At 37.8% G+C, this 17,280-nt stretch overlaps 1 protein-coding gene and 1 pseudogene across 1 annotated transcript; both read right to left on the reverse strand.

Moving 5' to 3' along the window:
• Positions 1-420: 420 nt before the first annotated feature.
• LOC148575121 (uncharacterized) lies at positions 421-7,427 on the reverse strand. Its single transcript, XM_088506069.1, has 7 exons — positions 7,139-7,427; positions 6,563-7,006; positions 1,808-2,046; positions 1,185-1,305; positions 1,014-1,081; positions 809-901; positions 421-513 (listed from the first exon to the last, which is right to left on the reverse strand). The coding sequence occupies exons 1-7, from the start codon at positions 7,425-7,427 to the stop codon at positions 421-423; spliced, it is 1,347 nt and encodes a 448-aa protein (XP_088362195.1).
• A 7,277-nt stretch (positions 7,428-14,704) lies between these two features.
• LOC148575122 (protein FAR1-RELATED SEQUENCE 5-like) lies at positions 14,705-17,070 on the reverse strand (annotated as a pseudogene).
• Positions 17,071-17,280: the final 210 nt, after the last annotated feature.

Raw genomic sequence — 17,280 nt, forward strand, 5'->3', positions numbered from 1 at the left:
ACAAATATGGACAAATCTAGACTACACTTTGGCGGTTTTTTTTTTTATAGATTTTGCAGATATCCCTGCACCATCTGTCATCCTTAAAAATATGGTACGAATAAAAGTAAGCCTACTAGTCAACATCGCAAACATCACATAAAAACCTTAATACAAATAAAAGTATCTTTAAGTTAATTTTCTTCATCAACATGGCACGCAAACTCAACCTAGGGAGACAAATTACATTTAATGCTAAACATAAAAAAGAAACTAAATGATTCTAGGAACATAGCCCCTCAGAATTTTATTAGGGTCATGAGCTGAATAGCTATCATGAGCAATATGCTAAAGATGCTTCCTAACTTAAACATTGATATTCTCCCTTGGCCAGCCACCCCGCTTGTGGTTTACTCACGGACGTTTGCGACTTTGCCACTTCTAAGCCCACATCCTAACTAAGCCACCAATGGCATTGAAGGGTTCCCCAACAAAGGAGATAGCTGTGGTGCCTCGGACTATAGGATCCTCAAGCTGCCAAAGTCAAGTAAAAGGAATGAATTATTATCAAACTAAACCGGTGAAGATTTTTTCAGCATATTTCATTAATAAAAAGGTCTTCCTTACCACTCCACTGATGCGCAAGTGGTTGAAGGACCTTTCTGGGTGGAGTCAAGAAATAACCCAAGCACCAGAGCTATCACTGAATCACATACAAAATGAATCGGGCTTGGTGATGCATGTTGGAAAAAAGTGAGTTTGATATAGCAAAACCTAATGAGTTTCTTATTCAAACATATGAATATAACCTTGTATTGCAATTGGGGACCCCGTTGCCTCTCCTAATAGGCCAACTACCCAGGTCTGGTGGCGTGAAAGCTCGGAGAGGCCCATAACTCGATGAAGTCATCATTTCATGAAGCTTTCCAAGATTTGAATATAAAACAATTCAATGTTAATAACTTGTTGAAGGCTTGTCAGTCATTTTCAATGTACATGAGAAAGACCCAAACAAAAAAAAAATTGTTCAATACCATGATTTGCATAAAATTTTCCCTTTCAGTCACCATTTTTGGATCCGGGTATGAGTCCAAATGGTACACTGTGTTCATGTCAATCAACCACCATGCAGTACCAATGCATGAAAATGTCCTCAATGGGTATGAAAATCTGAAGCCAACATTAATTTAGTAAGAGGGGGGAACCTTCGTCGTACATGAAAAAGAAGGCATACAAATTAAACTCTTTACTAACACGTCTAACGAATCTACTTGGTTTGACCCAAAAAGAGACATAAGTCTTAGATAGTCCTTTATTAACGTCCTCCTGCAATTTCCAAATTAATACATCAAAGCAGCTGAAATTAACTTCAACATACCAGAACTCTATTATGGTACTAACAATTGAAGAATATACAAACGCACCGCAAAGCTAGGAGGGAGACACCAAAAATGTGGATGCTTCATATGCTGTATTGAGCAGGTGTTGCGCACGGCCACCATTTCTACAACTCTCCCATCAATAGGACGGCCAGGGACCATGCTTTGGATATGGCACCTACTCAACCTATATTATACTGTCCTCACAACAGTTTCATTGCATGGAAGAAAGACTTGAAATAGTTTAGTTCAAGGTCCTTGTGCGAGAATAGATGGAAAAATGTCAACAGTCAAATAAACGCTTACTCCAATGAGTGGCCGTCGGAAAACAAGTGACCGATCCAAACTATACGTGTTTTAAAATATGTTTAACCAACTGGAAAGAAAACGAAAACTATTCATGATTCAAATTTCCATGATTCAAATTTTCATCAACAGAATACGTTTACCCGTGATACACTCAAAGCAGAGCTAATAGCCCTTGATCGCCTGGAGGGTACGGATTCATGTTGTCTCACCATCGGCGACCGAAAGAGCATCCTCCTCTTCACAACTGGCTCCGTAACTAGCCTTGGGGACATAGCCTCCTCCGAATCAGCAACTACATCCGTAGGACTAGCATGACCAACAATGGGGTCTTCCTGAGCATTGGATGCAGGCACCTTGGTCTCAACTGTGCTTGGATTTGCTGCAACACCACACTCCTAGGAGGACAATACGTCCATTGAGTCGTTCGCATCTTGCACCACAACACCTTCATTGGTCTCACATTCATTCCTATCATGTTAAAGATAATCAGATCATTGTGCATGGAAATCTATGTGGCGTCAAGGGTGACTTTAGATGGCACAAAAAGAAATTATAGAATACAAGCAAGTACCAAAAAAATGAAGGTTGCTGAGTGGTTGGGGATCCAAACCATAACTTGGATGACTCCATTTTCTTCACAAGTCACACTAACACTTCTCAATACAAAACAACACTACTTGGATAAAGATAAAACGTAGGCTCATACTTTTACTTAAATATATAACAAGCACGTAGTAGGAAAAAAACCCACCAAAAGTTATTAAAAAAAACTTAATCACCAGCTTACTTGCAATCCAACCGGCCAAAAGTGGGTTAGAATAGCTTTTTGCCTTTTTTGACCCTATGACCAATATAGTATTGCTGCCACCTGACAGTGTATTTATGATACTTTGTCTTCATATCTAGCCAACATGGACCTCCTGATATGCTAATACTAATGCCAAACCATTACTAATGCCAAACGATTTCACATTTAACAAGCTCTTGAGAACCAGACAATAAGTTATTAACAACTATCCTCAACACAATAAAAACAATCAATAGGTCAATAAGTTATTAATACATGAAAAATTATTTATTGCTATAATAGTAGATAAAATAGAACATGTTTGTTTAATAATTAGAACATTCATATAGTATATGTTTTACAAGATTGATTAATATAAAAAAGAATATAAATGTTATACATATAATCAATGATAATAAGCAAAACTATACCATGCATGCCTTTTCTTTCTTTATATATATAAGTAACAATTACAAGGAATAGAACACAGATCAACTAATTTAAGTTACTAAAATTGGCCCTAAAATTTGAAGCAAAGGCTTCTAGACTAAGTGTGTATTTGGATTACAGTTTATAAACGAAAATTTGCATAAAACTGATTTTGCAAACTTGATTTTGATGAAAAGTAAGTTTGTATTAAAGTGATTTTTGTTTGGTAATCTTTATATCCAAATGAATTATAGTAAAGTAAATGTTGATTGGATTACACTTTTCAAAATTATTTTTAGAAAAAAAATTCTTAAAATAGACATCAACTTAAATAAATTTTTTATATTATTCTATCATTTTAATTTAGTTATTTAAATGGATCTTATTAATTAATTTTATAATAAAATTAATGTTTCCTTTACTAAAATAACAATAACATATAAAAATTGGCAACTTATATTTTTATATCAAAAGAAAAGGTAATGTATGAAAAAATATATCGACATATACTTTACTAATTTAATTATTTATCATTTTTTAGTACTCTTAGTACTCTTTTATTTAATACTATTTTAAAGTATAAATTTTAATTATGTATGACTTTATTATTAGTTATAATTAGTTTTTTATTTACTTGGTTCTTTTTAAGGAATCAATAATTTATATTATAACAAAATTATAATAACAAATTAATCTACAAGAATTACAATTACAAATTTTAACAGAGTCAAACAAAAATACAATTTTTTAATACAAAACTAGAAATACAAATTTTATAAAAAAAGCCTATAATTATATATTTGAACTATTTGAGTACCAAAGTGACTACAAGTAAGGAAATAAAAAGTAGAATTGATAAGAAAAAAATAAACTCAATCCTAACATAATTTTCTAAATGCAAAAGCTAGCTACCATTTCTAGATTCTTGAAAATGCAAGTTAAGAAAGTAAAATTATTTTGGCATTTAGAGAAAAAAATGGTATCCAAACATATAGAGGACGCGTTCAATGCACTCAAACATGCTTCTCTAAACTGGAAATAAATTAAAAAACAGACTGAACAGAGGGCAGCAACAAATAAACAACCTAACCCTCAAATCTATCAACAAAATTCAAACACGACATAATCAGAAATTAAAAAAACTAGCAGCAGAGTAACAATTACATTTTAACCAATAATTTCAATAACACAAAGTCAATCATTATATTTCCATTCACATTCAGAAATCAGTCTAACTAAACATAGCATGACAGGAAAAGCTGCAAAACCCTGTAGACAGTGCCACTAACCGTCCACGGAGAGCCAGACGACAAAGGATGGCGGGCGGTGAGACGAACCACGGACGACGAACCACACGCCGGCGAGCAGCTTCAATCGTCGAACACAGAAGCCACAGGAGATGGAGACCAAGTGCCGAGCTGAAAGAGGATGGGTTTGGTATGGGGGGAGGATGAAGGAGTGGAGCCGCCGGCAACCACGGACGGCGGGGGAAGCACCGTGCACGAAGCTAGGGTTTTCATTTGGGTAATTTTTAAACTATGAAGTCATATTCTAAGTGAGTGAGGTGATTCACGAAGAGGAGGGGGATGTTGGGGGAAGGGGGTGGGTGGGTAATGCGTTAGGGAGTTGGGTTGAGTTTCTTTCTTTTTAAAACAAAACCCAACCGATCTGGTTCTCAGTCCAGTCCAATTGGCCGGTTTCTAATCGGCTCAGTAGTTCCATACTATTTTCAACTAGGCGGTCTTAGCCACAGACCTTCATGGATTTCTTCTAAAATAAAATAAAAAAACAAAGTTATTATTTCTCCAAATCCAATATCCCAACTATAATTTTATGGAATTCAATTGTTTTTTAGAGTAAGTTCGTCCAACCCTCGACGAATTTTTATAATTTTATAGACTTTTTCGTACCCCGCAAACTTCACCCAAATTTTCGAAAAATCAATTTTTTAAGTCATTATCATTGTCGCCACTGAACCGTTATCTCACCGATTACTGTTTCCATCGGTTCGATCCGGTTATCATAACCATGCATTTAATAGAACCCTAATATTTGGTAGGAAATTAAATGATAACAATTATACAACATTCATTACACCAACAAACCAAACCCTTCACTCAAAGTTAAATATCTCAAATCCACAATCTCAAGTTGAAGGAGGCAACAAGAGAGGAAATAAAAAATTTTACGTTGTCTTCCGTGGCAAAGTCCCTGGAATCTACACGAATTGGCCCGAATGCCACGAACAAGTTAACGGAGTTAGTGGCAACCTCCACAAGTCCTATCACACATTTGAAGAAGCACGCCGAGTATGGGAGCAATTCATGGAGCATGAGCATGAGTATGAGCAGTTCATGAAAAATACCCAACAATGGTCAATTACAAATGGACTGGGAGAAGAACAACTAATTCAAGGTAATGAGCCACCTATTCAACCCAATTCCCAACAAATTTCTCAACCATCTCTCCTTTTTTCGGATCAAATACAGTTTCAACACATGCATAACCCTGAAAATACTCAACTTCAGATCAATCAATATTGGAACAAAGGCAAAAGAATGCTACACGGGTCCTTTCAGAGTAGTGCTATGTTTATTCTAGTCATTATTAGCATCTTCGTACTACACTTAGCTCTTTTTAGGAAGTAAATACCCAATGCTAATGTGTATTTACCCTTTTAAATGTATCCATTAAAATTAGCTTCATTATCTCATTTTACATTTTCTACTTATCTCAATGTTTAATTTTCAGTTAATGTCATGTTATGTCTTTACTTATCCCACAAGATTTCTTATTTTATTTATGTCTTTAATTATCTCAAATGGTTTCTTATTTTATTTATTATTAAACTTATAGTAATATCGGTGGGGGAATTGCAGGTTAATCTGACCCGATATTGATTTCATTTTAATATAAATTGTTATATCGTCAATGAGATGAAAAAAGTAACACCATTTATTAATTTCAGTCATAATATTTAAATATATTTTTATTGACCAAACATAAAGTATTTCACAGACTATGAACAAAAATCAGGACTGTCAACAGGTGGACAGTGGGCACAGACCCTTATTCAAAGAATCACACTTGAGTACAAGCCTTTCTCTTCTCCAAGACAGTACCCAGACACTCTGCTACCACTTTAAACAGAGAACCTTACAAAAAATTCCAAAATGCAAATTTTACACTTGCAACCCAAATACTCTCCGAGCAAAACAAAACTTGTTTTTGGGTTGGATTAAATGACAAACGTAGATGACAAAAATAAATTCTGCAGATTACTTTAAACACAACATCATTAACATACTCACAAGCAAAAATGGAATTCCTTAGTGACCATCGACAAATACTATCAAAGTTAATTAAATTGACACAAACTTACCCCGGAAATTAGCATGACAATTAAATAAAATTTTCGCACATATACCTCTGGAAATTAGCATTCCATCAACAGTAATTACGATTCTCAATTAAATAGGTACTGCATTTAACAGAATACATCATAAGTGCATAAACGTTAACAGTCCATCAATATTTAAAAAGTATGAACTACCAAATATAAAACTAAAACAGAGCAAACACGGCACTTCAACACTTTGCAAACACAACCAATCGATCATCAAAGCAACCACACACACAAATAACTTCATAAATTAATTCAAACAACAAATTCTTCAACCTGATTTGCCTGCAATATGGGCACTAACAACGGCTCGATAACTTGCCTTTAACTTCTTATAATCTTCCTCCAGTTGGCTCACCCTTGCCCGGAGAGCGTTATTCGCATCGCGAAATCGCTTTGCCTTGGCGTAGTTATAGTCATGAATCTCCTTCTTTGTGACATCAAGGACAAGGCCTAGCATCTCAAAGGCTGCATCTTCTCTGGTAGCTTTTTCCCCCAGCGAGAATCGACCCTTAGCAAATAGTTCACCATCAAATGGGTCACCTAGAATCACCACATTGAACCAAAAAAATGGGCCATCGTCTTTCATAAAGCGTTCCTGCTTGAAAAAATAGGGACCCGAAATTCGAGCCTCGTGGCAAACCTTGACAAGCCACTCTTCCATGTCATTTACAATGGCAAACTCAAAGTTGAGCTCCTCCGCCAGAATAACAGGAAGCCCTTGCATCAGATCCCGAAAATAAACAACAAAATTTACCTACAATCAACTTTTGTAAAGGGGCACATATCATCTACATTTAAAAAAATAACACGGACTAAGGTTTAAAAAATCAACGTGGAATTATTACTTACATGCAATAACTGGACGACGGCGAACACCTCGACACAACAAGGAGGGTTTATTTCCAGAAAGAGCTTTGCGATTGCCGCCACTCATTTCAGCACGAGTAGCCTCCTCTGAAGAAATGGATGACATTCTTGACTTGAAGCACATAGATGTATGTTCATAGCTATTGAAGCATTCAAATTCCGGGAAAGTAAAGTTAGTGACTTGTTCATTGGCCTCTTCCCAACTTGTGAAAACACCAGGATGATGTCCCTTGGTTACAACAAAGAGGAAATGTTTAAGACTTTCATCCATCTTGTTCTATCCTTGTACAACTCACTCGATGTATAGTGGAGTGGAACTAAAAAAATGCAATTCTCAGAGGTGGAACTACAAATATATATTCAACATAATGGATCTAAAGGCTTCTTTTTTTTTTTCATTTTAAATAGGGCCTTGCATACTTTCAGCATGTGGCCTTCAAACACAATTAACTATAGGTTGTTAACAGTTGAAGGCCCAATACACTTTTTAAAAAAATTCTAATACATTTTTTATTGGCCCAAAATTCAACACAAACTTCTCTTATTTATGAAATAAACCCCACGTCTGGGGGAATAAACAATTTTTCCATAAACCCATAAACAAGTTTCCTGGTAACAAAGCATGGAAATTTTTGCCACGCCACTAAAATTTGTGCTACGTGTTGACAATGGAAGTGTGATAGCACTGAGGTGAATGCTTCACCTTATCCTGTCAGGTGCAGGTTAAAACTCACCCGTGCGCACGTTACTGAACTAGTACCTACTCATCCGGTCACATCTGCGTCACTTCATGTGGCTTGTGTAGCCCTTTAGTTGTTGTCCGATACATACTTTTTTAATCTAAATGATGGAAAGTTGCAGAAGTCATGTGCACTTACTAATGCACAGCGTAGATTGGAGGTTTAGGTTCCTTTAATGCCTTCTGAAAACAAAAGATACTAATGTGAGGCTAGATATGTGTTCCCTGGTCACTAAAAGATATTTTTATTATTTTCAGTCCGGTAGGTTTAACTAAGTAGGGATATTTTTGGCGGTTTGTATGAGAAAAATGTTATCAATTTCTGTGTTTACTTTTTTTTTTGTCTCTTCGCGTCTATATTCTGCCTAGTAGGAATCATGCAGTGATGAGGGGTGATCCTCTCCTCCTATATAAAGGACTTTGCATGGAAGACATCAAAAGAACAAATTCGTTTTTAGTTGCACCATGGTCGGTGGGCGTTTCTGTTTCTACGCCAGTAAGAAGGGCAAACATCCGGGAATTTACACGACGTGGGAAGACTGTAGACGTGAGGTGGATGGCTTCAGAGATAACCAGCATAAGGGATTCATGAAGAAAAGTGATGATGTGGTGTGGCTTACCACTAGGGACCCATTGGACGCAAACAACGACATTTTGAAACCAGATGTAGATCTGGGCGTGACCGTCGTGGCTAACAAAATGTCTAGCTTGCTGCTAGCTAACTCAGGCGAAGTTGTTGGAGAGGGCAGCAATAGCGGGTCTGTGGGTACCCTATCGTCACTTGTTCCGAGCAAAATTGGTAACTATTTACATCCTCATGATCTTATGCGTTTGGGCTATTACTGTATGATGCAAATTAACCGCGTCGCGTTGGAACCACTTGCGATACAGATGAGTATGTCGACCCGAATATCAATTGGAGTCAGTTCATGTTCATTGAGGACATGGAGCACTTGCTGAATAGAACCTGCTGCCAGCTTGATGTGGGGCCACCCATCTTCTTCCGTCGTGACGACGTGCCTCGTTACGGGATGAACTACATGTCGTTTTGCGTTGTTGTTCAAAGCAAGGCAAACGATGTCAACATACTTGTGAGTGGGAAGCTGGCCACATATAGTCAGATGTTCTCACCATAAGTTCAATGATGATGGCGGTAGTGTGTGGTGTTTGTAGTAGTTAATGCTGTGTGATGGCTAATGGTTTAGGTAATCCAAGTGTCGTCTCGACTCGATTTGTAATTAGGGGGTGCTGTAATACGTTCGTGTTTGCCTAATCAATTTAAATTAACAAGGTTCGCAAATATCGTGTTCGTTTACGATAAACTAGTTCACATGGAAAAAACATGGAGTTAGGAAAATTTCAAATAGGACAAAATTATTAAGCCGAAATATACTTGGACGTTTCTCCCACTGATTATATGTACTCACAATATAATGTAGATGCACCCAAATATGTTACCCTAGTAGATATGTTAATAAATATGTTTATTTAAATTCATTTTAATTTATATGAATACGTATAATTTATATCAAGAGGCGTAAAATATAAATTACATAAATATCAGCAAATATAATATATATATATATAAAAGATTTATACTTACGACCATATGCATCTAATTGATGGACATAATTAAACATATATATATATATATATATATATATATATATATATATATATATATATTTACGGACCCAGGTATAGGATGAGGGGGGCACTTGTCCCATTAAGTTTAAGAAAAAATTAATCATAATTGTATGCAAATTAATATATTTATCCAATAGGATTAATTTTTTTCCCCACAAAAATTTATAAAAAATTTTTTAGATTCTTGAATAATTTTTTATTATTTAAATTTAACTTGTAACGATATTTAATTTGTTAAATTTATTTTAATATGAAGATTATAAATAATTAAAGACAACGAAACTTTATTATTTGATATAAACATATTTTAAGAATAATAGATTCTGTTTTTTCTTTTTTGTATCTACTATATTGTTAATATAATTAGCACTGTTCAAAAAATTTTATTTTAAGATATATGTTGTTGCCTTCACTCTTACAATTTATTAAGTCTGTCACTATATATATATATATATATATATATATATATATATATATATATATATATATATATATATGTGTGTATTCCTATGTATATGATTATATTTATAATATGTACATTTAAATGGTATGAAATTGATATACATATATGCACAATATTTGGAGATACAGTCGATACGAGAAGGCAGGGATTAAGGATTTGAATTAAATTTGCGATGTCATTCGTTACTAATCATACGTCTACTCCAATCTAACAGGCGCCGAACCCTAAGTCCCTACAACATCAACGTCTCATCATAGTGATCTGTAGCAACGAATTCTATTGACCGGTTAACTCTGTGTGGGTAACTAACATGGTATGATAGAGTTAAGATATGTAATTTATCACTAAAAGAGGGGCATTCGAAGTGGGTTAGAAGAAGTGGTTCACATTCAGCTTGATGAGAAGACTACCTACTTGGATTGGGCCCGCTCATCCTGAAGGTCCAATAAGAGATGTCCAATTCCGGAACAATACATCAGGACTGTGGGTTGAAAGTCTTGGTTAATGTGTTCCCGCGTTACAAACCTTCTGAAATTCTGCAGCTGCCAAGACACTCATAGTTGCTAGGATGACGGAAAAAGATACGGACATAGCGAAAGGGGGTGATCCAGACCGCACTGAAAGGTAAGGACGTTTTAACGAGACTTGTGTTCTAGATCATGATGCATTTTTAATAAAACAATTGCTTTTTCATCTTTCAGCAAGGTAGCAAAAGCAACAGAAGGAGGCGAAAGGTCTACCGTCGACGATCAAGTGTTGAACTTCCTAAGCAAGATTAGCGACGTAAGAGTTCATCCTTTTGACAACTCTGCTTCCAGTTGCATCGTTTATGTGTTGTGATTAGTATTTCCTAAACCCTAACTTATTTTCTTTTGGTGAAGTATGTGTTGACGAAGAATGAAGCAACGCGGGAGGTTATGAGGACTCTATGTGTACAAATAAGATCCATTTGTGAGATGCTATCTGACCATGGAAACGTCATTCAGGCACTCATAAGGTGCATTGACGAGGGTGCCAGCTACACCCCAACGAAGTTGGCGGCCGAAGTGGGGAGTACGGTTAAGAATCCTGGCATTGATGTTAATGTGAAACACGACAGAAGAAGCAAGAAGTCAACGACCAAATCCAAGGCTTGTTGTCCCATGCGTCCTGGTCTGGCGATAATACAGCGATCAACTAAAGGGAAGTCTAAGAGATCAACAATTGAAAGTAAGGGTGCCCAAAAGAACCCAGAGAAAGCCGGAAAGAAGTCGTCATCATTGAAGGTGAGGATACTATATCATATCAGTCGAATGACTCATCTATTTCAGTTTTCTCTTGTTCTTCGTTCCTCCACCTCACTGCGGCGTTTCTTGTAGAGAAAGCTAAACTTTGATGAGATGGATCAGGTCTCCTCCGAGTACAGTGAAGTTTTGCAGGGTGCACCAGGGACCCCATTCACTTACCACACCCATGGCCGCAACCATGTAGCAGAAGAGATGCTCGTGGTTCATTTTTTGCGTTTGTTATTTTTTCCAAATATTTCTTTTTTCTGGTGTTTCCCTTTTTACAGTTAGCAACCAATTCATGTCGAACATGCTGTTACAGTATTTGAGTCTACATTTCCGCCCCCCGGCTGGAATGAACTTCCTTGGGTCGGAGTTGGTAGTAGCCGCGTATATCTTCTCCAGGAGCATTGATACAAGGTCAATGTTGTTTTCTAGTTAGTACCAAAAGGTTATACTGTATTTGTTTGTTTCACAGATGGACCAGAATATATATCCGTGTGTGATATACTGCTGCCTAAATAGAAGCCGTTAATGGAAACGGTGTGTTGTGTGCCTTGTGTGCAAGGAGGTCTTAGTTGAAAATGAGCATTCCCGTGGAAACAGGGATACCATGTTGACTTTGCGTCCAGGACAGCAGCTGGTGGAGGATGTATGTGGACGTCTTTTCTATAGGCTTTCCCAGATTGCACCACGGCCTTTGAGGCAAATTATTTACTAATTCTCTTGTTCCATAGGTTATCAATCTAACATGAAGCAAGCTCACTCATGACACCGACATGCCAAAGTGGTTTCTGTTGACCACATTCGCAGTAAAAAGTTGCCACGCAAGATGCCTATTACTGTTTCGGTCATACTTACGGTTACAACCCTTTTATGACAATTACATTCTGAATTCCATTATTCTGCAGCAAATTGTGCTTAGTCCCGTTAATCATAGCATTGAGACATATGAGTTCATCTGCACCTGGTTCATGGGTCTTGTAGATGATTTGTGGATGGTAGAAAAATATGTTACTCATATTACATAAGCATGTATAGACCACCTTCTTAAATATGGCATGTTAATTTGGTTTTTTCAAATTGGCTTGCAAGATATATGTCCCCATGTACAGGGAGCACCGTTGGTACCTCATGATCATTGATCTCGTTGCTTTTATCATTTGGCAAGGCCTTCTTCATAGAGACTATGTTCGAGGACAACCGGTTCTGGAAAAAAGGTTATCGCTACTAACCTCACCCATCTAGCTTCGACGTGGTGGAACCTGAAGTTGGACAGCAAGGCGAACTCTCGTAAGTCATGTTATCGTTTCCCGAAATTTAATAGAGATTGATAACATAATGGAACTTCCACTAGTTAACCAACACATGTTATACCATTTAATGTAGAAATGACTGTGGAGTGTGGGTTTGTCATTGGATGATGCATGCATGGCTATGGGAAGACTTTGTTGTTAAGGTGAGAACACAATTTTTTAACCCATTTGGTAACTATTGGGTTTCATGGTGACTGAATCTCATTAATTACAGCTTGTCAATGATCAAACTCGGATAAGGTTGGCTCTAGACCTGGTGATGGGAGATTATAACCCACTGGCTCGTGATGTGAGTCGCAGAGTAGTGAAGGAGTGGGACAAACACATGGCCAAATCATCCGGTAAAGGAAAGCGAACAAAGAAACCAATTATGCAGGCAGTTTCTCCCAACCAGAGTTTAACCATCTAATCCCCAGGGACAGTGTGTTTTTTTACGTAACTTGTTGCCGGAGATTTGAAATGAATCACTGCAAAAGACACACATGCATTTGATGGTACGACTATATTTTGAGTGGCAATGAATTAGAAGATTTTGAAGTTCAACGACCAAATGAAGTGAACCTGTTTAATAAGTGTTTGTATGTAATTGGAGTCAGTTTTTTGGGTTTCGTATCAACGTGTTTGGAAAGTGCGTGTATGTATTTTGTCGCAATTTTTTTGGTGTAAATTGGCAAGAGTTTGTTTTGAGAAATTCACACGCATATATATGTTTATTTTGCGTAAAGCTTTACAACGGCAATATTTGTATAGAGTTAGGGATCCACCCTGAGCACTTATGCCAGTGTGGATTATGTCTAAGTTACCCAATTTAGTTACATTTCTGATTGAAGGCAATGTCAGCCCACTTGGTGGGAAATTTCTTTCATAGATTTTTTATTTGCATTGGGTTCATGAAAGCCCAAAATATTATCTCAAAAAAAATATTGGCCAAATGGGCCAGTGGGGAACTATCACCACTATAGGATAACTCCTGCTGACATGCACAATTGACCAAAAATTAATCGCTCCGTATCAAAAATTAGTACGTGATTAAAAAAAATTCTTCCAGTGTTCTAGGCATAAAGAAAATAAACAAAGTTATGCATGAAATAAGATCAAATAATCATCTCAAGCCAGATGAATCCACCTGCAGGAAAGTCTCACCCCACTCTACTACACATAAGCTCTTTGGCCACGAATTGACTATTTCCATGACTGAGGCGAATAACACAGTAATAACTTTACAACCAGTTGTGCTCTATACAACCTTACATGACTATACGAGGCAAGCATGTTGCATGCTAACGTTTACTCAGTTTCAAACCAGCAAAAGAGCATGTGTTCACATTGCACATGCAATATTCCGCTCAACCTGGGTTGGGCCTCTTTAACAAGAGAACAACCATGGGAATTCAAAATAAGTTGGAAGTCAAAATCATAAAAATGCAAAATTACAAAAAATCATGTTGCATATACATAAATGTTCATTCCGTTCATGGACTCCAGCATGCTCGAATGCCACTGAAGCACTTACTTGCCACTCGTAGTTGTTTGGCCATGAATCTGCCTTGCCCGACGAAGAAGCTGCTGCATCTGTGATGAGCAAGGAGAAATACTCAATCAAGAAGGAAATATGTGCAACCGTCCATTAAATATAAACGTACCAGGCCCCTAACCTCATGCAATAGGTGCGGTTCCTTTCCTATAATCTGAGCCGGGCACTCGTCATCACCAACACCGGACTCTATGGTTTGAGACATGCTTTGTTCAACATTACGTACCAATTTATGTCACTTTGAACCTGATCACACACCGTGCATCAGCTTCATTGTTAGCACTAGGATTACAAAAGATAATCATTGAATTTATAAGAGGTAACGACTTCATGGTATCTTAAGTTAAAGTCAACAACATATATATTAAGGACTATAATGAAAGACAGATACCAAAAAACCTATAATTCTCACCACCATCATTGAAACAGAGCCAACTCCTAACAACAAATGGTTACGCAACAAATATATTTAATCCTAAACTCTAGTACCATAGTGTAGCCATTTTCAAAACTATCGCCTTTATCACTAACATTCACTAACAAGCATGACTATCTCCATACTCAATTCTTTCATAATTACCTATTCATATGTTCCTCTCACAGGTCCCCGTTAGCAATTGAGACCCACTAGGACACCCTCGAATTATTATCAGCAAAAATCGACGAAACACAAAAAAACAAAAACGCACCTGGTGGAGGCCATTATGTTCTACGAATTCTTCGTCGCTGCAATCTCTATGCTGCTGTGTCTTCTTCATGTAGTGTCTTTTAGTGTGCCCTAGCCGCTTGCATACTATGCAAAGACGCATCTTTCGAAGGTGTTCCTTTTTGGTGAACTTCCGTGCCCCCTTGGGTTTAGCAACAGTTGGGTCCCTTACGACGCAATTGCCTTCTTTTGTCCCGACCACTTCTATCGGCCTTTCCCTCCTTCCATTATCGAATGCTCTGTACTCCAATTCGAGTTTTTGACACAACGTAAGTACGTAATTTAGGGCCTTCCTAAATAATGACATTTTTTGGGCGCCTATTAGGAAGAGCATGTGCGACGCAGTGTGGAGGGCACCATGTCGAAGCAAAAACCCTGCCTCACTTGTGCCAGCCCACCTCTCGACGTAACACTCAATAGACTTCGCGTTTAATCGCCATCTCTACAACACAAGTGCATCCGGGATCGCTGTCACATGTTCAGACTTCATCACGAAGAACATATGTTTACAGGGATACCTATTCTTCCTCCAAAAGTTACATTGGCAGTCAATTTTTTCCAAGGACCTGCCAAATGCAACCTTGATTCTCATAGCTGGAAGCTTGTACTCCTCATCCGTGTAGACCATTGTGTTTAGGCACCTTTTCTTGGATATAAGAATCAACGCTGCAGCTCGAACTATCTGTTTTTTGACATCAGTAAAAACTTCTCTCGTATACACTGAGGTGGCATGTTGCTCAATCGAGGTCAAACCAGTGGTCATGACTGGAATGGAATTCATGGAGTTGAAGTGGAGTAGTAACTCCTTATTTTGGTACTCCCGGACCACCAACTCTAAATTCTGAACTAACTCAATTATAGTGTGGGTTGTCTTCGAGAACTTTTTTACAAAGGCATTAATCCTTTCACATCGAGACGTTGTCCGAAAACCAGCGCAAAACTTATCTCGCAGATATGCATTTGCCCACATCCTCCTCCTCTCATACATTTGGGTGGCCCACTCCTTTCCATGTAGGTCATAATCAGCAACCGCATGCTCCCACTTCATCTCAAACTCCTCTATTTCTATGTCAACATATAACCACCTTCTAAAAGAGCTACGTAAAACTGCATCTTTCACATTCGAGGTAACATTCTTCTCAATATGCCAGGCACACAGTCAATGTGTTGAATCAGGAAGAACAGATCGGACTGCCTTTATGATCACCTTATCCCCGTTAGTCACAACCACAGAGGGTTTCTTCTTGCACATCACCTCAAACAGATTTTCTAACATCGACTTGTAAGAAGTGACACTCTCATCAAATAATAGCCGAAACCCAAAAATCGTGGTTTGCTTGTGATTGTTAGACCCTGAAAAAATCACAAGAGGTTTTTTGTACTTGTTTTTCTTATAGGTCGAGTCGAAGGCCAGCACATCTCCAAAATATTGATAATCAACTCTGCTAGCTCCATCGGCCCAAATTAAATTTGCCAGCCTTTCTTCTTTTGTTACACTATATCTAGCAACCGACATGGGATCCGAACCAGCCTTTCCCTCCAGATAAACAATAGCCGCATTCGCATCGCCATCCGATATGTTAGCGCGTCGGATTCTATCAGCGTAGTTGTACACATCCTTCTTCAAGAAACCCAACAACGAGTACCTACTAGCCATTCCGGCCATGTATCCCACAATCTTCGATGTGGCAATGCCACTTGCATGCAACCCATCAATCTGAGCCTTTGTTGCATCGGTCATTTCACGATGGTTGGCAATCAGATGGACCATCGATGCAGGCGTTAAGTCGTGATTAAGTTCTGTCACAACTTTCCACACCTTCCAACAACGCTCAGTTTTGTCAAAGTATATGGAGAGCTTAGCCTCGCAATTGGTCCGCATCTTAGGTTTGTGTACCCTCCGTCTATCAACTCTGTCGTTGTGTCTCCCATCCCTCAACCCTTCCTTGTTACAAAAAATCCTATATCTAATCAAATTTCCTCTACAGTCTTTGCCTGAATCACCCTTCCTGACGCCGAATCCATGACACTTTCCCAGTTTCCTGTAAAACTCATAAGCTGCGACAACACTATCCCACCCCATCCGCTTATGTCATCCACATCTAACCTAGCGACATCTTCATATTCACCCAAATCCTCGTCTGCCACATCCTCACCACCCATGTCCTCCAGGTTCGATTCCTCATCAGCCTCGATGTCGGTCCCCAGGAGCTCACCATTCCCATCACTTAAAGACACCTCCATCTACAAGTAACTTACATACAATTAACATCTACATAAAAACTATACTAATAACAATTTCCAGTTACAATTATTCAAACTATATATTAATTGGTCTCCTCAAACGTATTAATTTTTAAGTAACACTCTTTCCTTCATTCCGCCATCTCGTATATTCTCTCGAACAAATAGTTCAAATTGTCTTTAACTGTGTGCAACTTTAGCACAACAACA

The sequence above is a fragment of the Arachis ipaensis genome, chromosome B2 (genome assembly GCF_059453495.1).
Source record: "Arachis ipaensis isolate K30076 ecotype BB chromosome B2, ASM5945349v1, whole genome shotgun sequence".
Taxonomy (NCBI): Eukaryota; Viridiplantae; Streptophyta; class Magnoliopsida; order Fabales; family Fabaceae; genus Arachis; species Arachis ipaensis.

Bases quoted from the DNA above. Each gene is read 5' to 3' on its own strand.
- LOC148575121 (XM_088506069.1), bottom strand. From the start codon at position 7,427: ATGGATGAAAGTCTTAAACATTTCCTCTTTGTTGTAACCAAGGGACAT. The intron at 7,007-7,138 runs GTAAGTAATAAT...ATCTGATGCAAG, and splicing joins CCGTCGTCCAGTTATTGCAT to GGCTTCCTGTTATTCTGGCG. The intron at 1,306-1,807 runs GTAAACGTATTC...TGGAAATTGCAG, and splicing joins CTGCTTTGAGTGTATCACGG to GAGGACGTTAATAAAGGACT.